At 39.9% G+C, this 27,234-nt stretch overlaps 1 protein-coding gene across 1 annotated transcript; it reads left to right on the top strand.

Annotated features, from left to right (window-relative positions):
- The first annotated feature begins 51 nt into the window (after nt 1-51).
- Nucleotides 52-25,749, top strand: colec10 (collectin sub-family member 10 (C-type lectin)). Its single transcript, XM_007256830.4, has 6 exons — nt 52-227; nt 4,375-4,446; nt 8,595-8,666; nt 10,137-10,190; nt 22,796-22,891; nt 24,488-25,749. The coding sequence occupies exons 1-6, from the start codon at nt 116-118 to the stop codon at nt 24,868-24,870; spliced, it is 789 nt and encodes a 262-aa protein (XP_007256892.2). The 5' UTR covers nt 52-115; the 3' UTR covers nt 24,871-25,749.
- The last annotated feature ends 1,485 nt before the right edge of the window (nt 25,750-27,234 follow it).

The raw sequence follows: 27,234 nt of genomic DNA on the forward strand, positions 1-27,234 counted from the left end.
TGGACAGTGTTGTTTGACAGCTGGACAGGGATGAGATAAGGTTTGGTAAACACATGCAGAGCAGAGGTTTCATTCTGTCCACTTGACCACAGTGTTGCAGTCTTCAATTAAAGACATGGGCGGAAAAACTTTCATCAGGAATATCTTTCTACTGCTTCTGGTTCTCACCATTGGTGAGGTTTTCACCATTGATGTCTGTTCTAACACTATTCTACCTGGATCAAAAGGTAATCATCTGTTGTTTTATGCTATTAGTAATTCAGTTTAATAGATAGAATTGAGAGCTGAGTATGTTCAGAGACATGTGAACTATTAAAAGCGTTTGGTAAGTTATAAACTATATATATATTTTTTGATTCTTGCATTTTCTGAAAGAAAAAATGAGTTCTATATGGAAAAAGTGCCACAATCTGGCACACATTCTTCTGTAGCAGAAACTAAAGTCTTTTAGCTAAACAACCATGTGTGTTTCCTCAACTAGCATAAGTGGCTAACTAATAATACAACTGAACCTAGTTATAATTTTAGTAAATTTGACATGGTTTTAATTAAATTTCCATACTCTAAGCACAGCTGTGTTTATTGTTTTGAGATATACAGTCCCCCCCAAAAGTAATGTAACAGTCAGCCCAATACATTTATTATTGCTATAGACTCATATTTGAGTTTGATAGTAAAAATAAACATGAGACAAAAATCATTTTTATTTCCAGCTATTTAGATCTGGATCTGATACACAATTCAGGATATATCTCCTTCTGTCTGATCCCACCTATTTTTCTTGTGAGCAAAATTAATGGAACAGATAAACTTAAAATAAAATAAATAAAACTTCTATATATTTAGTTACAAATTGTTTGCTTGCAATTACTACGTCATGTCTGTGACCCAATGCCTGGAAAAGCATCACAAAAAAGAGGCTGATTAATGTCAGTATATAGTAAACTTTTGCATTCTTCTGTTGTGATGATTTTCCATGCAGTGTGTTTTGAGTCATTATCTTGCTGCATGATGAAATATCTCCCAATCTGTTTGGTTGCATCATTCTTTAAATTGACAGATAAAATATTTCTGTAGACTTCTGTAGAATTCATTGTACATCAATGAAAATAAATGAGCACTACCCAGAACATGCACTTACCAGAATAAGTTGTGCAAGCTTAAGCAATATCATAACCTTTACTGTGTCACAGATGAGCTGGTATGTTTGGGATCATGAGAAGATTCTTTTTGGCCTCTGTATGTCTTGGCACATTGCAGCCTGGCATTCCTATTAATCTTGATAATAGGGGTTTTCATCTGGGCTTGCTGGAAAGAAAGACCCTACTAATCTACTAATGCTTGTGTCATCAACTGCTGTGGTTTTCCTTGGTCTACCTGTTTCACATCTGTTACTTAGTACACCAGTGATGACTTTCTTCTTCAGGACATTCCAAACGGTTGTACTGGTTATGACCAATATTTATGCAATGGTTCTGATAGATTTTCCATCTTCTCTCAGCTTCACAGTTGGTTGTTTTTCAGCCACAGACAGCTTTCTGGTTTTCATATTGGTTAACTATAAATACACTCTCTGCACAGGCAAAACTGAATGTAGACATTCAGCACTGTTTATTAATGGAATAATTAATGTATCAGGACACACATGGGCAACAAATCACATGTTCCTTTAAATTTGCACACAAGGAAAAAAGGTGGGTTCAGATAAAAGTTGCTATCTGTCTTCTAAACTCAGTATGTGTTCCAGATGTAGATACCTAAAATGAATAGCTAAAATATTTTGTCTCAGATTCATCTTTTGATGTTAAACCCTTAGTTTGCATAAAAAATAAAGAGGGTGGTCTGTGTTTCGTTATACTGGCAGATAAGTTCACTGAACATGACAGTATTAGTTCATCTGGTTAAAACACAAAATCACTTTTTACAGTTATATAGATTGTGTTTTGAGTGATATAGATTGTTGCTGCCTCTACTAATTTTTTAAAGAACAATGATTTTGAATAGTGTGCAATGTTGAATAAAAAATGAGCCAAGTCTGTAGTTTATTTAAGCAATGATACACGAGAGGGGGTGCAATAATGTGTAAATATTAGCACAAACCTCGATTGTATTGTTGCGATTATACCACAGTTCCATTATCAACAGGACAAGAAAATACAAGCTGTTTTGGTTATAAACTCTCCGCTAGTTAAAAATAGTTTTATTGCTGCTCCGCTTGTAGAAATGCCATGTCTTCAATAGGCTAGGTTAGCATGGTGCTAGGTTAGCGAGGTGGCCTCTATTTTCGGCCAATTTAGTCGAAATTGAGGAAATCTATACTTACTGTAAATAAATTGTTTCTTGAGTTTTTTTAGTTTTACTCACCCACATAAATGGTTTTCAGGAGAGAAATCTGTGTAGATTAAAGTTTAGTGTTCGTTTGACTCTTTACCTGATATTGGTGGCTGACAATGTGTGTAATAATGCATATTTTTGAGTCGCTGGGCTCATTTATTTAAGTTTGTTTATTATTTATTTTAGTTTGACTCGTTACCTGATATTCATGGCTGACAATGTGTGTAATAAAGCGTACAGTATTTTCGAGTCGCTGGGCTTATTTATTTGTGTGGGCCGCGTCTTTGTCTGCGCCGCCTATTAGAGGTATGGCATTTCTGCACTGTGCCAATGGGATCCATCGGCTCCCAGTGGTGTATAATGACATCGCATTTGTTTTGTATTTGGTTTGTAAGCGCTGCATCGTGGAGAGCTTCGGTTACAGTGCATTACTGGATGAAAAGGCACTCATAGAACGTCTCTCAGCCAATCGCATTGCAGGGTCGGAAATAACTGTGGTATAATATATGTTGAACAGTAGGACATTAAAACAGCGTCACAATATCAACTAAATATCAATAATTTAACCTAGTTATAATTTCAGTAAATATGACATGGTTTTAATTAAATTTCCACACTCTAAGCACAGCGGTGTTTAATATTTTGAGACACACACAGTCCCGTCCAAAAGTATTGGAGCAGTCAGCCCAATACATTTATTTTTGCTATAGACTCACATTTAAGTTTAATATTTAAAAAAAAAAAAAACATTTAATCCACAGTACATCTGGATCTGATACATAGTTCAGTAGATAGCGACTTCTGTCTGAACCCAACCATTTTTCTTGTGAGCAAAAGTAATGGAACAGATTTAGGGTTAGATCAAATAAATAAGCTTTCATTCATCTGTAAAATCTAAACAAAATCCAACATTGACTCAACCCTGATTTGACGTTGACTTAACTGTGAATAGTTGTTGAAATGCCGGATGGGATTAGTTAAAAACGCTGTAGAGCAGATTCCCTTGCTTTTTAATGTTGGAGCGAGAACATTTCATCTACAGCATGAAACATTACAGGCATTGTTGTGAGACTGTTTAGCATTCCTGTACTGAAAAGGATTGGTGTTGAATTTGAGAGGCTTGATAACCCGTGGCCTCCTCTGCTACTCCACTCTTGGACTGTTGGCGTAATGCATGGTAGATACCATCTCTCTTCTTAGAGCTACTGTAGCTGCTCATATAACAGCAACCCTGCTGGCAAACCTCACCAGCTCCCCTCTGTTAAAGTGCCATTCTGTCGTTTATAGCCTGGCAGTCTCAGCAAAAGCAATTGTTTGCTACACTAACTCAAGACTCATGTGGTGAGGCTATTATTCCATTACATAAAAAAAGCGCCACCACCCAAGTTAGTTTTGGGGGCTCTGGTTTCTCTTCAGCTGCATAGTAACAGCTTGTGTGCTCAGGCTTTTTCAGAGTTTACAAGGGTAAAAGCTAAAGGAAAGATATCATAAAAAGAAGTGTCTGTTTTTTGGTGTTTTATGGTTACAACAATAAATTCAGCACCATTTAGATAAAATAACTGTCAGTTTTAAACAGCTGCATCCAAGGGCAGTGCTTTTTTGGGTAAGAAGACAGCCCTTTATACTCTATATGCTTATTGATTGATGCAACAGAAACAATTAGGATTATAAATCAAATGTCTGTTTTGAATCTTAGTTAGGAAATTTTAGTATTTAGTATCTGATTCCTTTGCAATTTAAGAAGAATTCAAAAGTCAGAATATAAAGACAGACTCAGTAAATAGGTTAACAAACAATAAAGTTACTACTAAAGCATGAGTACACTGATAAATCACTGTGCTGATCATGAGTAGACTGATAAATAATTGTGCTGATCAATTTTCTATCTCTGTGTTACTGAGCTCTACTAAAGCACGAGTAGACTGATAAATCAAGCAATTAAACATATGTGGACAGCCAAACATGGTTTCTTCGACATTTTTCAATTGAATTTCTCAGGTCTCAAGGTTTTTTTTGTTTTGTTTTTTTTTTTCTTTGCAGGTGACCAAGGCGAAGTTGGAGATAAAGGAGATGAAGGAAGATTGGGGAAATCTGGCCCCCCTGGATACAGAGGTTGTTACATTGCAGATTTCTTATTAACCCTGTGAATTGGGAAGAAAATTTAGGGCATTTGGTTGAAGATACTGTAGATCTATGAAAATATCTTTAAAAAATATATTAATCTTTTGAGCCAGCATAATGTGTCTGTTTTGTTTATACTGATTTAGAAGTGTGGACTTCATGTACCATATATTTGTATACCCAATTTCTGCTAGATGTAGAGCCCTATAGTTCAGAATTAATTCTGAACTTAATGAATTAATAAAACTTTGACATCTTAATATAGTGTGCATGTCCAAAACTATCAATACACAGATCTGAATCTATATAGATATATGTACTAATAAACAGTACAGGTCAAAAGTTTGAACACACCTTCTCATTCAATCCGTTTTCTTTATTTTCATGACTATTTACATCGTAGATTCTCACTGAAGGCATCAAAACTATGAATGAACACATGTGCAGTTCATTCTAAAATACTACACTGCCAGTGGAAAATGATTTGATCCCCTGCTGATTTAAAATTTTACTCCTTTACAAAGACAAGAACAGTCTATAGTTTTATGGTAGGTTTAAAGAGAGAAAGAATATAAACAAGATGCCACTTTTTTTAAATTAATGACCAGGATTGCACCTCATATGCATCTCTGCATCTGCATCTCTTGTTCTCTGCATCTCATATGCAGAATTGTTTGGCCTTCAAACACGAAATGTTGAGTGTCATCTGACACAGTGTCTTGGTATCTTCTGACCAAATCACATCCTCCCAAGCCTTCTCTGAATCATTCAGGTGTTTATTGGCAAACTTCTGACAGGCCTGTACATGAGCAGAGGAACTGTAGGATCTTAATTTATTACGACAAAGTGGGTTACTAATCATTTTTCTAAATGACTGGTCTCCCAGCTCCCTTGAGATCATTAATCATGTAATTCTGGGCTGACACTTCACCTTCCTTAGAATCATCCAGTGTGAGGACAATTGACTGCTGACTTGTTTTAACAGTTACCAACAGTGATCTCTTTTTAATTATAATTTGATTTAATTTTTTCCCCATTTTCTCCTCAATTTACATGGCCAATTACCCAACCCACTCATTAGGACTCCCCTCCCTATCACTACTGATGCCCCCCAACACCAGGAGGGTGAAGAGTAGCACATGTCTCCTCTGATACATGTGAAGTCAGCCACCGCCTCTTTTGAACTGCTACTGATACAGCATTGCTGTGTAGCATCACTGTGAGCTCGGAGGAAAGCACAGCGACTCGGTTTTAAAAAATCAGCTCACAGACGCCTTGTGCTGATCCACATCACCCTTTGGAGTGATGAGGGAGAGAGTGCCATCTACCCACCCAGAGAGAGCAAAGCCAATTGTGCTCTCTCAGGGCTCTGGTTGCAGATGGCAAGCTACATGAACAGGATTTGAACCAGCAATCTCCTGATCATAGTGACAACTCAGAGCTCCAGTGGTGTCTTTCTCACCAAACTTCTGATGTTACTGATGGTCTTGAAGTCCATTCCAGGCTTGTGCAGATCTATAATCTTGTCTCTGGCATCCTTTGACAGTTCTTTGGTCTTGCCCATGGTGTTCAGGAGGTTTGAATGGAAGACACTGATTCTGTGACGGGTGTCTTTTTTACACATAGTGAGGTGAGATTAAGAATACTTTCTTAAAGGGACAGGACTAATTTGTGTGCCTTATGGTCCTGTGGGGATCAGAATTCTTGCTGGTTTGCGCGGGATCACGTTTTACGTTTTTTTTACAGAATCAAATACACCTTTTATGTTGATATTATGTCTCTTTCTGTTATAAACCTACCATACAAATAATAAACTGAATGTTTACAGTCAGGGCTCTCTTTAAATAAGTAAATAATCATTTTAAATGAATGATAATGATACCATGCAATGGCAATACCCCCAACATACTTTAAAAATGTGTCATGACAGATCAAAGCTGCTCTTCGCTTCTCTGAAACGCTTCTCCTGAATGCACTGACTGAGCTCTGAGCTCTGTAGACACAGAAAAACCCACAGTAACACACATAGCCTCCTCTGTGCTTGTCATTTGAAGAAACAGGGCTGCTGTGCTCTGCCTGAGCCTGACCTTGAGTCAGCCGTTTGATGTGCCTTTGCCCACAGCTCGGGCATCAGAGCGGGCTGGATGTAGTGTCACGGCGTGCCAAAACCACTTGATCCACAGAAAGAAGTCACATCAGCGGCAGGCAGACGTGTTAATTGCGGCCGGGGGGCTGCGGTGTCGCCGTGCCGCCATGTGCTCAGGGGTGGAAGTGTTGGCCGGGGCATTCTGCGAGAGCTGCGAGCCCCCTTCCAGACAGACCCTTTTACCGCCATGCAATACGCAAGTCTAGAGCGAGAAAGTGACGAAAGACACCCCCCTTTTTCCCAAACACACCCATATATCGTCAGAGAGAGCATGTGTGTGTGTGTGGGGAATAAAAACTAAATTGCCGGGAAGGGCCCGAAGACGAGAGGAACAGTTGCCTGGTTTTTCACTTTCAACCACAGAGGAATTAAGGTTCAGCATGCCTGTGTACTATTTAAGAGTTATTCTTGGGGGATGCACCTAAAACGTGTACATGCACATCACAGTAGTTGCTCATTTACAGGAAATTTCATTTATCAATTTTATTTGAAGAGTTTAAAATGATGAGTTTGGAACTAATATTTCAATGGGTTACCACTCATTGCGAAATACACCATATATAATACAAGTTAGCCATTTATATTTAAAATATGCCTACATAAGGGCATTTGTATAGTAATAATTGAGCGTTCATTAATTGGTGTAAATAAATGTGTTTTATTGACGTAAGGGGCATTCTCTTAATTTTTTAACATTAACAGAACAAATATCCACATTTTAGTTTAAGCTATGATGTCAAAACAGTGTCATTTTCTCCATAAAACAAATTGTACCATCTTGCAGTTAATGGCATAAACTGGTAATAAACATAAAACAAGTGTTTCTGATCATATTTATTCTATACATTATTTTTGCATTAAACGGCGATAATAAAAAAAAAACTAATTATGTTTTACCGTTGAAAATCGAGGCTACACCCATAGTGCCAAATATGTGATTTAAAACATGTTAAAACATATGTGTGTACATGTGTCATGAACGTAGGTGCCCCTCTAAAATTAAGAGTTAGCCGTTCTACAATACTGGATGATTTGCACAACGTAACACAGACTGACAGACTAACAGACAGGAGCATGAAAATCCTCAGAATTCAGTTCTAATGATTGCCCGCAACTGGCAGTTCATCTGGAAAAAGGCCTGTACAGCAGTGCCCAAGAGCAAGTGGGTTTCAGGTGGTTAAACCGTGGGAGACCTCCCATTAATCAGTCTTAAATAAGCCCAGGAAATGTTTATCCAGGCCTAGAAATGAGCGTTCTTTCACCGTCGCACACTGAAAGCAGGAAATGAAAGAAGAAATAAACAAAAAGAGAGAAGTGCTAAAGACTTTTGATGTTTTTCAGTGGGGTGTTCAAAGACAAATGCGTCTCTAAATGTTCAGCTAGTTCCCCGCCGCCGCAAATCAATTCTTTAATGCCGTCTGAGGTTTTCCCACTGAACTTTGCTCAGTAATTGTAATATCTGAATGACTGGAACAATCACATGTGGGAGATCGCTTTGGGGGTCAAACTGCATCAAGGGAAGTTTAATTTGTGGAAATGTGCACATAAAGGCTATTAACAAATAAATGGAAATCAGCGCACCGTTTACTCAATGTGAACGAACTGCAAAGACAACACGGAGCGAGGCTACGTAAACGATACTCTTATTAAGACTGAGTCCTATCGCTCTTTAGGCAGCGTGCTGAAATGCCAGCTACAGATTTCCAGCTGGATATATGCTTAGGAAATTTGGTCTGAGAGCCTTTTGAACTGTCTTAAAAGCTCAAAGCCCTTTACGATTTGGAAAATGCTATTGAATCAGATTTATACTCCAGACTACTGACACGAAATTATGCAGCCACACACAAAATACAGCAATAAAAAAGCGAAAAAATTCCTTGAATTATTGTGCTTTGACAGTGCGCTTTCTTCTCCAATAAGGCTGCAACGAGATATTTTTCTGCGGCTTGGACAGGGGTCAGGTTCCTGATAACCCTGTTTTCTCGTCCTGCAGGCCTGCCAGGAGAGAGCGGCGAGAAGGGGGAGCATGGCCGGATAGGAAAGATGGGCCCTGCAGGAGAAAGAGGTAAATAAACTGTAATCTGAGGCTATCCTAATGTGGAATACTGCTTCAACCCCAGGCGGATTGTTTATATAGCCCTCAATTAGTCTGAGACATCCTTTCCAGAGCAAAATTACCATAGGATCTATTCCTGATGTTATTTGTTATGAAAAACGCCATTAATTCCATCAACGATATTTACGTTCCCTGCGTAATGTTCTCCAATCCCAGATTGTACCTTTTCTTTACATCGGTGGGCGGCGTTATCTGGAAAAGGTTGTGGGGTTCAAAGCTTTCTTTCCAATGCAAGGCATAGTACACCTGATTTGTTGATCTAAGGGCATAGATGAGGACTGTGCAGTAAGGGGCTCTTTTTTTGAAGGGCAAACTCTATAAAAACTCTACGATGCAACATTTATGATCTAGGCAACCCAGTACAGCCCAGGTACAGCTCGTGTTTGACCTTTCCTGGTCCCATCACTGTCCCTGATGGGGCTCATCACTGACATCCATACATAAGGCCAACATAAAACTTTCTTGCACTCCTTTGTGCTAAGCATTATCTGGGTAAAGAGAATGTCAATTTTATCTCATTTTGAGGGAATGTATAGAACATTACACCACATTTGCTCCACTAAAGTGGCATCCATTAGGAAATTTCCCTAAACAGCACAGCATCTCTACTGGATAACCTTAGGACACTGTCAAGCAGGTCCAAAACAGATGGCTCTTAGTACAGCACACTTTTTTATGTTATTAAAAGAGCAGTCATACAGACTTTTATTAAGACACGTTTTCAAATGTCTCTGATTTATTTATTTTGTAATTAATTACAAGAAGAGGAAGAAAAGAGGTCACTCTGTCATTTTTTTCCCATCTAAAAGGGCAGCGGCCATTATTGCACTTTATCTATGAAACTTTTCTATTCTAGAGGGCACTTTAATCACGATTTTTTAACCAAGCGGTGTTGTGGTTCCCTGAATTCACCAGTGAGATTATGATTACTGGAAGAGCTAAGTACAGCAATGCTGACTTTTTCTTGCTGGAACAGAAATCCTGGCCTAAGGGGACCTTAACGGAAAGGGATTCCCACAACTGCTTTGTATCATCCTCATGACAAAGGCCTAATTGGTTTTGGACAGGAAAGGTGTTTAGCATGTGCTTAGCATTTGTTTCACCCAACCCGTCATCATCAGCAGGGATCTACTGTAGTACTGTAGTAGGAAAAGGAAAACATCAAGGAACAGTATGTTATAGAAACGGGTTAGGATTCTGGGAATATCTCTGAATCGCGTGACCTCATGTCTGATCAGGCTCTCATCTGCTCTGTGTGGGGTGAGCTAATCTAGCAGCCTGCTGCCACCTAGTGGGTGGTTCTCACAATAAAATGTCGTTTACTTTCCCTCCCAAAATGACTCTTTAGTCATCTCTATTGCTGGTGGAAAGATGGTTGTATATTCCTCAATGAATAATTAGCAAAAATGCTATTTGCAGGGGAAAAAGGCGAGCAAGGAATGCACGGACCTTCCGGACTAAAAGGAAAAGCAGGTAAATAATTTTGAATTTTGAATCTTTTCCACAAAAAATGCATACAGTAGGTGCATACAGTAGCCTATATTATTTTCTCTGTTCTAGTAAAATCAACCTTAAGATGCAGTTTCCCAGACATTATTAAACCTAGCTTTGGACTAAACTGCATTTTGTTTAGATATTTTAAATTAAAATGTAACTATTAGACTACTTCTCCACAACAAGGTTTAATCCCTGTCTGGGAAACTGAATCTACTGAATCTAAAGGCTTTACCAGCATTAAAATCCACTTCATTCTATAGTTGTTTATTTGTTGTTGTTGTGTCAGTTTTTCTTATTCTTTATTTTTTGTACTAGACCTCTGCATTTAACAGCTAACTCTTACGTGAATAATTGTTCAGGAAATTCCTAAGGCTTCTGGGTCTCCAACACAAACATCATCACTAATTATGTTTCCATTGACTTTCTGCACAAATTACAAGCAATAAAATGCAAATGCCAGACTAAGCTTTCACCAAAATGACCTTCCATGATAAAAGTGCTTCACATAATGACATAATTTCCAGCAAAAGACGTTTTGTTTTATACACTAAAAATAGTTTGAGCTATTGAGACACTTCCCAGCTAGAAAGACTGCAGATAAATGTCTCTTTTCTAAACGTCTCTCTCTTTTCTAAATGAATTTCTTCTGAAAACACTCTTATCCTGAATGAAAAATATCTTGCTTGAATGCAAACCCTTTGCAGACCGTGACTGCCTCGAGTCTGGAACCTGTGGACATCTTTGCTTTGAGGTTTCATGCTCATTTGGGTTGAGGTCAGATGATGACTGGTCCATTTAAGAACATTCCATTTCTTTGCTTTAAGAAGCTCTTGGCTTGCTTTTTTGTGTATTTTGGGTCCTGATCTATTTGTGCTGTAAAGCACCGTCCTGTCAGGGTTCTGTCATTTGATTGAATCTGAGCAGAATTAATTGCTCTATGTAGAGGAAATGCATGTGAAGTCACAGTTGGCAGAAGGCATTGTGATCACGTCTACCGGGTGGCAAAAAGACACACTGATGTGCAGCGTTAGCCTTCTGTGCTTTAGAGAATGACATTAAAAACACTACATGGAAACTAACAGGTGTTATTCCTTTAAATGGCAGCTCCGGTGGAGCTCTTATCCACCTCCCACCCCAACATCAGGAGGGTAAATAACACTACAGCAGTGGAATTGTCACAACTAAACACACAGACATAGGAAGTACACACACATAACACCAGTGATGGGAGTAACAGGGTTGAAATAAACGGCGTTACTAACGCTGTTACTTTTTTCAGTAACGAGTAATATAACTAACTACTCTGACTGTTACTATAACGCCGTTACCATTTCCGACACCCTGTTACTGCACGTTACTTTAGCCGCTCAATGATTTTTTTTTTTTTACTTTGCACATACAGACAAAGGCTCAAGTGTGTGCGTTGTGTGTGTGAGTCACAAGGCAGGGGAGGATGAGATAACTGCCTAAGCAATGATTGTTGTTGTTGCTGTCGTGCACTCTATTCATCTGGCTTATAAAACAAGCTCTGAGAAGGTGGGGGCCGGGGGGGGGGGGGGGGGTTACGCATGCGAGTAAAACAAAAGTAACGTGATAGTTACTTTTACTAGTAACTACTTACTTTTATAATGGAGTAACTTATTAACTTTTTTGGAAAAGTAACTAGTAACTATAACTAATTAATTTTTCAAAGTACCGTGCCCAACACTGCATAACACCCCTCCTCCAAACAAACAACAACATAACTAAGCTAACTAACCCCAAATAAAAAATCGCTTAAGCAGCTGAATTGTAAACCGATAAAGTTTCTGCTCTCACCTTATTTCACCTGGTATTTCCCAACTTAAAGTCCCAATATGTAACTTATTTTTAGTAGTAAATGATAAAATGATCAGGATGTATCATCAGATATTAAGGAAACATGCTGAGTTAAAGCACTGGCAGCCTTTGTCAGCAGGGCTTCAGCACTTCATTACTATTTTAAGTGTTTAGTCCGTCCCGGGTATCTGTGTTAGCTTTGTCCTCTGTCTCCTCCTGCTGCTTGTTCCCCAACACTTACCCCACCACTGAGGTTGCCAGCACCCACACTACAGACAGCGATTGATGGCACAGGACAGAAGCTAGCTAGCAGAGCTGGTTCAGTTAAACCTCAGCTGCTACACAGCTTAAAAAGCCTCAGCATGTTTAAAAACAGCTCAGTGACCAAAGAAGGAATATAACAAGAGTGAATATTGGCAGTGAGTTCAAAAGGTGGAAACTTAGAACTTAAAAAGACTAAAGGACCGACCCAGAACTGCTACTTTTCTCCTGAACAGGTAAGCTAACTGGCTAGCTGATTCAGTCAGGTAATTCATCACCACCTCCAGGTTAGCTTACTAGGGACTGGTATTTAAATTAAATTAATTAAAAAACATTAGCATGCATATCAGTGGGCTGTGTGCAGCTGGGATAACAAGGCAGAGAGTATCCGAGAGAGCTAGTTAGCTTAGCAAGGTGTAGCTGTCTCTCAGGCGCGGAGCCCGGGCGGGGCTTAGGTCTGTCTCAGGCCCCGTCCACACGAAGCTGGATATTTTTAAAAACGGAGGTTTTTGTCTCCGTTTTTAAAAATATCTTCGTCCACACGAGCAGCGTTTTCAGAAATATCTCCGTCCACACACAGAAACACTAGACACTTGGACGTTTTCTCGTCACTCCTCTGCAACAACTACTTATTTTTTTAAATTGTGCCACAATTTTTTACCGTTCGCGGTAGGGTTTGTATCCTGACAGGAGGATCGGAAAAAAATGCACACAGCGCATTTTAGTAACGTTACCTCCGCTGTGTTAGGTAATGTGAGAGTAACGTTAAATTAAGCTGTGAACATTTTATTAATCCACACATTGCAGAGAAAAACGAACCAATCCAGGTGCTGTCCCTGATTCAGGACGAATCTTAACGTGGCTTAATGTACTAAACAACGAGAAACAAACAACAAACAACTTTTTTTTTTCACTGCATAATAAAATGTATCAGAATCTATTAACAAATCACTGTAACCCACATTACTGACCCGCTGTAAAATCCAGAGAGGTTCGGAAGGAAACAGGCTGGATGAGGAGCTCCAGTAACAGTAAATTATGTATTTTGAGTTTGCTGGTGTAGCTGGGCTGTCAGTGTATCCAGGGTGGTGTTGGACCAGTATAATTAAAGCTCATACTGATAGAGTAGTGTGTAGAACAGTCAAACACGTCACTATCACTGGTCTCAGCTACACTGGTAAAACGTGTTACAGCGTTTAAAGCTGGTTCTGTGTAATTCTGCGCTGTTCAGTCAGAGAGTGCAGTCAGTTCATTAGTTGGATCAGTTGGGTGTAAATATGCTTTAAACTGCCGGAGTTCGCTATTGATGCGCCGAAAATAGTCCCCTCCAGCTCGTAAACTAAAAAGCAGGGTAACACTTTATAATACTGTTTCATAGTTAATAGGTAACTAAGCAGTAACTAATTAATAGTGCTGCATTAACACCTAAATCTCTTCTATTAACTACCAGGGAGTACTGAATAATTACTCAGTAGATAGTACTGAACTAATGATTATAGTAGTTCACAATTAACTTCACAAAAATTACTGAGACTTACATATCTCCCACAGAACTACTTACTAATGATGTCTTCTTTATAATAACTACTTATTAATTACTGCTCAAATCAACATTAACTACTGAAAACCCTTACATGCCACCTGGGGAACTATAGATCTAAATCAGTCTACACAAACAATTATTCTATCAGTGGTGATATTAAAGGCATATTTGAGTGACACCATTTGTAATAGCAGTAACCTTAATTACCTTATTATCATCATTATCTTCCAAATATTAGCAACATATAGTAAAATACTACAGTGTGTCGTAATCTGCTTAAACCCCATTTTTAAAAGAAAAAAATAATACAAAAATAACGTAATATTATTACATAGTAGACATTATTTTTGTTCTCCAGAAGACTCTAAGACTGACTGTACTCAATTTTGTTTTAATGGTCACTGCTTTAATTTTTAGCACCAACCTTATAAACGTTCATCTTTAGCCTTGCAGTCTCAGACTTTTAGTGCCCATTATTAGGGTAATTACGGTAATTCCACAGCGCTGGACCGCTGGCCTCTATCAGTGTGTTTATCTGCTGCTGCAGGTTATTCTATCAGTGGTGATATTAAAGTCAGTGACACCACTTATCATATATTAACCTTACTTACCTTAGTATACTCAATATCTTCCAAATGTTAGACACACTGAAATGTGCAGTAGTCTGCTTAACCCCCATTTTTGTAATGTTCTGTCAGTGTGTTACAGGTGTTTATTCTAAACCTGTGCTCTTCTTCAGTCCTCCTGGAGATGTGCTCAGTAGAAGTGATGGCTCACATACAGCTTTACTCTAGGCTGTGTCCTACATCCTTATTCTGGGGGAAATCATGTTTAAATGAATAAATATTTGTGTTAGATAACGGACTAGGCATCCCTGTGTTCTTCATAGATAATTAATAAGGGGTCCCTGTCTTCTTTTTTCGGGAGTTAACAGCAGCACATGGTAACTAATTACTAATTACTGAGGAGTTACTGTGTTCTTCTTTAGGAGTTACTGTAGATCATGTCAGTATTATAAAGGGAACTATACATTAATAATAATAATAATAATAATAATAATAATAATAATAATAATAACACACATTTAACCTAGCTAACTAACACACACATTTAAACTAGCTAACACAATTAACCTAGCTAACACACACACATTTCTCCTAGCTAACTTAGCTTGCTAACTAACACACATTTAACCTAGCTAACTAACACACACCCATTTAACTTGCTAACACACATATAACCTAGCTAACTAACCCACACATAAAAGTTAACTTAGCTAGCAAACGAACACACATAACCTAGCTAACTAACACACATTTAAACTAGCTAACTAACACACACATAACCTAGCTAACTTAGCCAGTTAACTAACACACACATAACCTAGCTAACTTAGCTGGCTAACGCTAACTACACACACAACTTAGCTAACTTAGCTAGCTAACACACATCCTAAAGCTGTTTAACAACCCACAAAGAGACCTCCTCTGATCCGGGGGTAAAATAAGCTGGAAAAGATCTCAATATCTTGATTACTAGTTTATTTTCAATCAAATACAGAAATATGAAAGCAGCAGAGTCTCTCTTAATCCTCCCCCAGCAGCAGCAGCAGCAGCACAGCAGAGAATTTACACTAAGGACCAGGAGAGCTGCGTCCGCTGTGAAATTACCGTAATTGCCCTAATAATGTCCAGTAAAATAAATCTCTGTGAGACTGCAAACGCTGAAGATACACTTTTATAAGGCTGATACCTAGTATTAAAGCAATGATTGTTACATTATTACAGTCTTACAGTCATTCTTAGAGTCTTAGATGCCTTTTGGAGAACTTTCATCAATGTCTTCTATGCAATAATATTACGTTATAATGTTGTTTTTTTCTTCCAAAAATGATGGTTAAGCAGAGTAATACACACTGAAGTATTTTACTATATGTTGCTAATATTTGGAAGGAACTCAGGATAATAAGGTAATTAAGGTTACCACTACTATAAATGGTGTCACTTGCTTAATTCAAATATGCCTTCAATTAAAATGCATTTAACTCAAATGTGTGATGTCAGCGTTTTCAAAAACCTCAGTTTTTCCCCGTCCACATGGCTCCGCTGGAGCGGAGTTTTTAAAAATCTTCACCTTGGAAGGCGTTTTCAAAAACCTCCGTTTTCAGTGACCGAAAAGGCCGTTTTCGTGTGGACGGAAGGCCAAAACGGAGACAAAAACCCGGGTTCGTGTGGACGGGGCCTCAGGCACAGAGCCCGGCACATCGCGGTCACGCCCACACTGATGTACAGCGTTAGCCTTCAGTGCTTCAGAGAATGACATAAAAACACAACTCTCTGTGATGTTTTGAAATTGGGACTGCTGTAACTATTTCACACGCACACTCTTATTTCCTACTGAATGTACCTTTAAAGACAGTCCTCATTTGCACTGACATCACCTTAAACCACATATTGAGTTCCCAACGATGCTTTGGTCTCCATAGATGCTTAGCTTAGCTTGATTTTAGGACAAATGAAACATGACTGTTTTCTGAGACAGGTGAAGCTGTAACACCTGCACCTTTAAGATCAGCCTCACCGGAGTACTAATAAGCTGACTCCGCCCCTCCCACACACCTGTGGGACATCAGCTTATTACTGAGACTATTTATACTGGGATGTTACTAAGTCTAGTTGCGAGATATTGCCACTCTAGTGTCTTATCGAGCGTTTACGTCTGTGTTTATGATATCTGGTTTTTTGATCCTTGCCTGTTTTTTGACTACGATTTTGCCTAGTGATTTATTCCTGGTTTTGAACTACTGCCTGTATTTTGGATTACGATTTTTGCCTTGCGTTTTGGATTAATAAAGCCTGCCTGCGTTTGCATCCAAATCTCCTTGGTTGGTTCTTACAGAATATCTCGCCACCCATGGATGCAGCAGGAACCCCTGACCTGACCGAGGTCGTGGCTGAACAAGCACGAGTAGTGGGACTCGTGCAACAGCAAGTAAATCAGCTGAGTTCAGCGTTTAACACTCTAACTGAGCGTTTGGAGGCTTTGTTTAGTAACCAGCCTGCTAACCCTGCTCAGCAGGTGGTTACCCCGCCAACTCAACCTCCATCTACGCCGATTTCTCAACCACCTTCTATGACCCCCCTCAAAGTTGCTTTGCCGGAGAAATACAACGGAGATCCAGAGGTATGTGAAGGTTTTCTACTCCAGTGTAGTATTTACTTTGCCCAACAACCGCCACCTGGGCCAAACGATCACGCTAAAGTGATGTTTGTAACTTCTCTACTCACTGGTAAAGCTCTAAAGTGGGCTACAGCACTCTGGTCTCAGAATCCCACAGTTAGCGCAAGTTATGAACACTTTACCAGCACTTTTCGGACTGTTTTTGGTAACCCAAAGGGGGGCAGAGAGATCGGGGAGCAGCTGCTGGAACTCAGACAGGACAGTGATTCAGTAGCTAACTACGCGCTTACCTTCCGCACGCTGGCTGCTCAAAGTGGGTGGAATGAGGCTTCCCTCATTACTGCGTTTAGGAGGGGGTTGTCGGAGGATATCCAAACAGAACTGGCTTGCCGCGACGATTCATTATCCTTGGATGACCTTATCAAGATGGCTTCCCGACTTGATGTTTTGCTGCAGAGCCGGCGTCACGCGTCACGCAGTCAGCGCGCTTACGTCATGCCACAGATAGTTTCAGGAGAGGAGGTGGAGTCCATGCAGCTCGGCCATGCACGGCTCAGTCAAGTGGAGCGCCAGCGCCGCCTAGAGGGAGGCTTGTGCTTATACTGTGGAAAGAAGGGTCATATGAGGAGTGGATGTCCCAATCGTCCGCTTTCAAGGCCAGGCTACGTCACCCAGTGCACGAGTTCCGATTCGTGCGCTGACGCGGTGAGTATGCCTGACCCTCTTATCTCTGAAAAAATGTTAACTGTACCTGTAACAGTGCATTACCTTAATGAAGTTTTTTCCTTTTCAGCCCTCGTGGACTCCGGAGCGGCGGGGAACTTCATTGAACAAGCGGTGGTCGAAAAATTGAAGATCCCCACTAAAGAATTGGAAACTCCACGAAAGATTCATGCTATCAACAACCAACCCATCGGAGAAGGCACTGTAACACACACCACTCAACCCTTAACTGTTAATATTGGGTCTGTTCACAGTGAACAGTTATCTTTTCATATCCTCCGTGTGTCCTCTCATCCCATTGTATTGGGTTTACCCTGGCTCATCAAACATAACCCCAAGATCTCCTGGGAGGATAGAGACATTGTCCAATGGTCTGATCGATGTTTAAAAGACTGTATCACATTGACCCTGGCATCTACTTCCATAGAAAGCCCCTCTGAACCTAGTCTCACTGAGATCCCTGAAGTCTATTCAGATCTACTAGAGGTATTTAGTAAGAAGAAAGCCTCTGAACTACCTCCTCACCGACCTTGGGATTGTGCAATCGAATTAGAAGAAGGTAAAATTCCTCCCAGAGCACGTATCTACCCACTGTCAGTTAAAGAGACACAGACAATGGAAGAATACATCCAGGAAGCCCTGAGCCAGGGTTTCATTAGACCATCTACCTCTCCTGCCTCAGCTGGAATGTTCTTTGTTGAAAAGAAGGATGGAGGTTTGAGGCCATGTGTAGACTATCGTGGTCTTAATGAGATCACCAAAAAATTCAGGTACCCTCTGCCTTTGGTACCTTCAGCTCTAGAACAACTCAGAGGTGCCAAGTATTTCACCAAGCTGGATCTGCGCAGCGCATACAATTTGATAAGAATAAAGGAAGGTGACGAGTGGAAAACTGCTTTTTCTACTAACTCTGGTCACTATGAATACTTGGTGATGAGTTATGGGTTGGTCAATGCTCCATCAGTCTTTCAGTCATTCATCAACGAAGTTCTCAGAGACATGCTGGGTAAATATGTGGTGGCATTTTTAGACGATATCCTGATTTATTCTGTCTCTCTTCCTGAACATATCCTGCAGGTCAAACAGGTTCTGCGAAGACTCCTGCAGAACAAGCTGTATGTAAAAGCCGAGAAGTGCCAGTTCCACCAGACCCACATCTCATTTCTGGGTTACCTAATCAGTCCGGAGGGTGTCCACATGGATGAGAAGAAAGTGTCTGCTGTAAATGGATGGAGAAGACCAGAGAGCAGAAAGGATTTACAACGCTTTTTGGGCTTTGCCAACTTCTACAGAAGGTTCATCCGGAACTTTAGCTCTGTGGCAGCTCCACTCACTTCTTTACTTAAGGGAGGTCGTAAGAAGTTGGTGTGGAATGAGGATGCTGAGACAGCATTTGTCAAATTGAAAGCATTATTCACATCAGCACCTATGCTAAAACACCCAGATCCAGACCTTCCATTTATAGTGGAGGTTGATGCTTCGGATTCCGGAGTAGGAGCCGTTCTATCACAACGTCAAGGTAATCCAGCGAAACTTTTTCCTTGTGCTTTTTTTTCAAAGAAATTGTCTCCCACAGAATGTAACTATGATGTGGGCAACCGGGAGCTGCTGGCTATTAAATTGGCCCTGGAAGAGTGGCGTCACTGGCTGGAGGGAGCACGTCACCCATTCACCGTTCTTACAGATCATCGTAACTTGGAATATTTACGCACAGCCAAAAGACTGAACTCCAGACAAGCAAGGTGGGCTCTTTTTTTTCACGTTTTTTCTTCACTATCACTTACCGTCCTGGCTCCAAAAATGGGAAGGCAGATGCTTTATCTAGACTATTTGAGAAAGAGAAGACTCAGCCTGAGCCACAAACTATTCTCAACCCATCCTGCATTCTTGCACCCATCCAGTGGGAGGTGGAGGAGGACATTAGACAGGCTTCCGCTGCAGAAACCACTCCTGAAAATTGTCCTGTTAATCGTGTTTTTGTTCCCCAGTCCTGCAGGGATCGGCTGATAAGATGGGCCCACACCTCGCTGGCCACAGGACATCCAGGTACCACACGCACACATCATCTTTTGGCTGAACGCTACTGGTGGCCACGGATGGAGTCTGACATACACACTTACGTCCAGTCTTGTTCCTTGTGTGCCAGAACCAAATCACCCAGATCACTGCCAGCAGGCAAACTTCAACCTCTGCCTATTCCACAAAGACCATGGTCTCACCTCTCCATAGACTTCCTCACTGATTTACCACCATCACAGACGTTCACTACCATACTGGTTATTGTTGACAGATTCTCCAAAGCCTGTAAACTGGTGCCCTTTCCCGCTATACCCACAGCATTTCAGACAGCTGAAGCTCTGTTTACTCATGTTTTCAGAAATTTTGGTATACCTGAAGATATTGTTTCTGACAGGGGCCCCCAGTTCACATCATTGGTATGGAAAGCATTTATGGACAAGTTGGGGATCACAGTCAGCCTCACGTCGGGCCATCATCCTGAAGCCAATGGTCAGGTGGAAAGACTTAATCAGGAGATTGGCCGTCTGTTACGTCACTACTGCCATGATCAACAAGGGGAATGGTCGCACTTCCTTCCTTGGGCGGAATATGCCCAAAATTCATTGCGAAGCTCCTCTACTGGTATAACTCCTTTTCAATGTTTCCTAGGATATCAGCCACCACTGTTTCCATGGAACACCGTGAGGACAGAAGCCCCTGCGGTAGACGAGTGGTTTGCACGGAGTGAGAGGGCTTGGGAGCAGACACATGCACGGCTTGGCTTGGCCGTCAGGAGACAGAAAATACAAGCTGACCGACATAGAGGTGAAACCCCTTTGTTTAGCCCTGGTGACAGAGTCTGGCTCTCCACTAGGGATCTTAAATTACGCCTACCCTGTAAGAAACTTAATCCTCGGTTTGTTGGCCCATTCAAGATATTAAGAAGGATTAACGAAGTTACTTATAAATTACTTCTGCCCCGTCATTACCGTGTCTCACCTAGTTTTCATGTGTCTCTTCTCAGGCCGGTGATTCCTGGTCCACTGGATGATGCCTCCCCTCACTCATCACCACCTCCTGTTCTGGACGTTGATGGCAGCCCAGCTTACAGAGTTAACACCATCATGGACTCTCGTTGCAGGCGGGGGCACATCCAATATCTAGTGGAGTGGGAGGGGTACGGTCCCGAGGAACGGTGCTGGGTGCCTGCATCTGACATCCTTGACCCCTCTCTTATAACGGACTTTCATCGTCGTAGGCCGGACCGTCCTGCACCTAGACCTCGGGGCCGACCCCCCGGCCGTACCCTTAGCGCTCCGGGAGTAGCGCGTAGGGGAGGGGGTTCTGTAACACCTGCACCTTTAAGATCAGCCTCACCGGAGTACTAATAAGCTGACTCCGCCCCTCCCACACACCTGTGGGACATCAGCTTATTACTGAGACTATTTATACTGGGATGTTACTAAGTCTAGTTGCGAGATATTGCCACTCTAGTGTCTTATCGAGCGTTTACGTCTGTGTTTATGATATCTGGTTTTTTGATCCTTGCCTGTTTTTTGACTACGATTTTGCCTAGTGATTTATTCCTGGTTTTGAACTACTGCCTGTATTTTGGATTACGATTTTTGCCTTGTGTTTTGGATTAATAAAGCCTGCCTGCGTTTGCATCCAAATCTCCTTGGTTGGTTCTTACAGAAGCTGTTTTATGTGACGAAACTTGACCCTTTGTTTGTGCTAAAATATCCTATATCTGAACAATGTACCATACACACCTATTGTAGGCAAATCTGTCTGCAGCACTGAGCCAGTTCAACCAGCACCGCTCAGCAGACACATTCTAGCTATTGTTCTTGCTCTTGTTTGCATGAAATGTATTTTTAAACTAGTAATAATTGATTTGTACCATCAATGGAGGCTGTTACAACTGTAGCTTGGTGATAGCTGAGATTATTACTTTCTTTAAGTGATTGGTTTACTCCTTTTTGCCTTTTTAAACTTCATTTTTTCTGGAGTCTGAAGTTACTGACTTATCAGACTGGGCAATATATCGTAAATATAGATACATTCAGAATTCTAAACATGTAGTGATTTCTGGATTTCAGTGCAGATAAAATTATGCATAAATTGTTTGTGTGAAATGCTTTGCTTTCTAGAAAGATGATACGTACATACAGTCCTACATAGATGATTGTAGAAACATTGTAATTGCAGGAGCAGAATAAAGGCTTCTTATCACCATCTCAAGCAATATTATGAAGTGCAGTTTTGCTGGGTGACTAATAAATACACTACTAGATAAGAGGTATTTAAAGATACAGCGTGTTTTTTTTGTTGTCACAAATAAATACTAATACTTTAGCATTGGCCTGTGTAAGTCAGCGTTCAAATGACACCCTTTTATATCAGAAACAAAAGGGAAAATGACATATCTGAAGACCCCAGCTAGTAATGGGCCCTTGTTGATGTCATTATGTGAAGCACTTTTGTCAGGGAAGGTCATTTTGGTGAAAGCTTAGTCTGGCATTTTCATTTTATTGCTTGTAATTTGTGCAGAAAGTCAATGGGAACATAATTAGTGATGGTGTTTGTGTTGGAGACCCAGAATCCTTAGGAATTTTCTGAACAATTATTTAAGAAAGAGTTCGCTGTTATACACAAAAGTTATATCAAAAACGAAAGGGAAAATTACATATCTGAAAATCCCAGCAAGTAATGGATGAGAGGGCATCTTTTTTAGGCTATTTCCGGAACATGTCCACTTCCGTCTGCCATGTCAAAAGTCACCATATTTTGTTTTCTGAAATAAACTGGTGTCGTGCAACTTTTGCCTCACCCTTAATTTTTAAAAACATATTAAGAAGAGTTTTTAGTCTTATCACCCAGCCCTTATTATCCGTCTTGTATTCTTCATCACATTACCCTTTCCCTGGCATATATATTTTAGTGACAGTACAACAACATTACCTTCAATCATGAAACATAATTATAAGCAGTTACTAATTAATCTGTTTACTCCTAGTGCATCGCGATCATGCTTGTTCTTTTTATATCCCAACAGGCACTACCTGTGACTGCGGGAGGTACAGGAAGGTTGTTGGGCAGATGGAAATCAACATAAACAGACTGAAAAATAGTGTCAAGTTTGTGAAAAATGGTAAGGCTCCACATACAGTACATGTGCATATCTGTGAGTCTTCTGTTAGAGGCAGGGGAGGCTCAGCAGTTAGAGAAGAGCACTGGGTGCACTATTGATGACAGGATTGTAGGTTTGTTACCCATGCTATTCCATTAACCTTGCTCTATGGCCACTGCAGCAAAGGCTACATTGTAAATTTTCCTACAGTGTAATGAATGAATACTGAAGTCATCCAGACTATGAAGAAACACATAAAGAATCATGTAGTAACTTAAAAGTGTTAAACAAAGCAAAATACTGTGAAGCATTTAGCTGCTCTTATTTGGAGTGCTGTCAATTTGTGGTTTTTGAGGCTGGTAACTCTGATAAACTTATCCTGTACAACAGAGGAAACTCTTGCTTTTCCTTTCCTGGGGAAGTCCTATTGAGAGACAGTTTTATCATAACTTTTTTTTCCAGACACGTAGTGTGAGTAGCATTGGCTACATACAGCCAATGGAATTATAGAGAAAAAGAGAACCGTGGGTCCAAAACGCATTACCAGAGACAATTATGGAGAGTTGCTGTTCCTCCTGTTAAAAATAATAATGAACTACTTGTTCTGAGTAAAAAAAAACTAAGAAAGCATGCCTGCATATTTCAGTTTATCTACAGAAAACTGGTTTTACACTGTAAAGCACTAGCATTACTGCTACTGTGAGCTGATTGGTTGGCGAGTTGATCCTGGAGATACAGGAAGGGCATGTTTAAAAGGCTTATAACTGAAGTTAAAAACGATAAAAAATGATGTCTGTGGTGCTGAAACATTTGATATAGATCTGTGTTGAGGATAAAAGTACATATTTCAGTATAAAACTAATCAGACATTTATAAACCCAGTTGCATACAATTGCATACAATTCATATGAACCCATTTATGTTGGACTCACTGTAAGTGCGTATTCTCCTCTGTAGAGATTCATGGTGATAGCATGGCATCAGTAGTTCTTGTGTGTGTTTGGTTCTGTTTTCAAGATATGTCCAGGGACAACGGATGAAAAATTGTCTTTAGGCTAATTCTGGTGCATTTACAGTAATGTTAATTAATGTACACTGTCCCTGTTAAATAAATTATTAAATAAATGAAAATAAAATGTATTCGTCATACACACACATTTACACACACACAAATCTACATACATACCACACACTTTACACATACACACCAGATCAATTTAAAGTAATCAATTTTTCTCGACAATTTAGAGTATTCAATTTACCTGATCTCCATGTTTTTGGACTGTGGATGGAAACCGGAGTCCCCGGAGGAAACCCACGCAGACACAGGGAGAACATGGAAACTCCACCCAGATAGGGACTTGAACCCAAGACCCCAATGCTGGGAGGCGAACGTGCTAACCACTAAGCCACCATGCCGCCATAGTCAAATACTGTACACTGTATACCACTGTTTAAAATGTTTTGGTTTACTAAATACTTTTCATATGTTTTTCTTACTATATTACTATAGTATTAATCTACAGTGCAGGATTGCAGGATGGACTCACACACCATTGACACTGACATAGTGCTAGTAATAAACGTTATATTGATGCTATGCAATTTTCCCTGCAGTTCTTCTGGGCATTAAGGAGACAGAGGAGAAGTTTTACCTGCTGGTAAAGGAGGCTCGCAGGTACCGTGATGCCCTCATGAACTGTAAGCTGCGGGGCGGAACTCTGGCTATGCCTAAGAACACAAACACCAAAACACTGCTGAGCGGATATATCAGCGAGGCCAGCCTCACCCACGTGTTCATCGGCCTGCGGTCAGCAGAGGCTGGAGGAGGATATGTGTTCGCTGATGGTGGAGCTCTGATTAACTCCACAGCCTGGGGTCTGGAGGTGCCATCCGTGGTCAGCAACAGCAGCTGTGTACAGATGGGATCTAGTGGGGCTTGGAGTCAGACGGAATGTGACACTGCAAAGTATTTCATATGCGAGTTTTCAAGAAAATAAAAAGTGTCCTATACACTGTAAACACAATTTTCACATCAAGTCTGTTTTACATTACATTGGATATTTCCAAATATACCTAAACTCTTTTGAGTTATAAGAACATTTGTGGCCACGTATATATTTAAACAGAGATTTAAATATGTTAAATGTTTGAGTTAAATCAATTTATAATTACTCAGTTTATCCTGTTACCTTTGACCATTTCTTTTTTTTTCAAATTCTTCCCATTTTCTCCCCAATTTCTCGGCAAATCACCCAACTCACTCATTAGGACTCCCCCTATGACCATTTCTTTTTTTATATAGTTTTGTGGTACAATTTATTTGCGTACAGGGTGTGCCCCACAGTTTTTGACACTCACAACCAGTATGTAGTGATTATCCCAGGGTACCATGGGTAAAACCTTTGGATGATATATTATGATTGGCTGCCTGGCCACTATGTTGTAGGCTGTAAGAGCAAGCATCATTTTCTGAGCTGCTAACTATGTGATGGCTGTGTGCTTTACTTTTCTTTCTATAGCATTTTTGTCTCCATATAATTCCAGATGAGTATTTTAAATCTATATTATACTTTACATCAAATACAATTAAAAGTATAATTTTTGTGCAAAGCTTAAAGACATTACTTTAAAAAAATACAAATGACCTCAACTTATTTAAGTAAATTCAGCTTATCAAGGCTCACTGTATGTATAGGAAAAGTTTAAAGATGTATTTACTTACAAGCAGTATCTAAATGTATGCTACTTCTGATGATCTACAGGAGTAAAGTGTATGTAAATACTATATTGTATTATAATATCGTAAGACTGGTAATAACAGTTGTTCATTTACTCATAAATAAAACATACCACATGACGTAATAACATTTAAATGACAGCTGACTCCATGATTTTCTTCCCTCTAATTTCTTTTTGGATAATTTGCAACCAACGCAGCGTGCCATAATGCGCTACAGTGTGATGAGAGACGACAGTATGGACATTTAATTGGCACATTAACCTGCGAACACACACCCTTTTCACTCTTCTCTCTCTGCATATGATTATGGACATGTGGCACACACATTAGAGTAAAGCCAAAAATAATATTTTTTAAATGATTTAAGTTTGAAAAACATTATTAGACAGCTTTGACTCACTGAAGAAGGCTGCAGCTCTGCCTGGGCATTAATTAGTGTTTTTTATACAGCAGTTTTTGAGGGATGTGACTTTGCTTGCTGTACTGGTAGTAATTACACAGTGCAAAGATACTGCAGGTTAAAAATAATTTAAAAAATCATCTTAAACAAGCAGACTTATGGTCATAAAATATGCCTAGAAGCAGATAAAGGATCTGGAAAGTCTGCTACATACAGTGATTTCTTTTTATTGTACTTCTGCTTGAATTTAAAATTATTTCAAATATATATATTTGTCTTTAATATCTCAAATAAAAATGAAAAGACCAACATAAATGGATGTGAAGTCGTATCTGTCTTAGTTTCTAGGGGCTGAATGGTGTGTATATAGGTAGGAGAAATAGGCTTGGGCAAATATGTAACTAGTTATTAGATGCAGGAATTTTTCCTGTATTAATTTACTAGTAACAGAATGGCAACAGACTGTGCAATTCCTTAAGGTTTCTTAGGTCTGGTAAAATAAAATTAATATATTAAATCCACATTAATATATAGAATATGTCTACATTATATTACTATACTGTAGTGTCACCAGGGGTGGAATAACGAGGCCAAACGATAGTCCTATTTTTTTAGTATGATAGTTCTTTTTAAACAGCGATTCATCAGTGAAGACCCTTTTTCTCTCTCTAACCAAACATCAGAGTTGCTAACGTGTGCTTACAGCATGCTTACGCGGTGACTCTGGTCCGCTCGCGGGGGTCGCTAACCCAGTGTTAGCATAGCAGCATGCTAAGACACTGACTCTAGTCCGCTCATGGGGGATGCTAACTAACGTGGTGTTTCCATAACAGCATGCTAACGTGGTTACTTTGGTCCGCTCATGGGGGTTGTTAACACTACTTTCTACTTCCTGCTACTACTAGCTACTTCCAAGAAATGGCTGTAAGCCAACACAGTTCATTGTAGCCACGTGTTTCTAAAAAAAAAAAAATCAAAATACAAAGATTCCTCACAACTCTTACCCATGCAGTTTTTTTTTATGAGACGGTATAGCTAGCCACCAGTTTAAAGGGGTATTATATCGGCGGTTTAATACTTGCCTATTTCCAAGAAATGGGTGTAAACTGTTTTATAAACATAATATATGAAATACAGTTGCCTCACGATTAAAATAAACAGTGACTGTGCTCGTTCCGTGTAATCCTTCTGTAGGACTTTGCATGATATTTTCTTCAGTAT

The sequence above is a fragment of the Astyanax mexicanus genome, chromosome 6 (genome assembly GCF_023375975.1).
Source record: "Astyanax mexicanus isolate ESR-SI-001 chromosome 6, AstMex3_surface, whole genome shotgun sequence".
Classification (NCBI taxonomy): Eukaryota; Metazoa; Chordata; class Actinopteri; order Characiformes; family Acestrorhamphidae; genus Astyanax; species Astyanax mexicanus.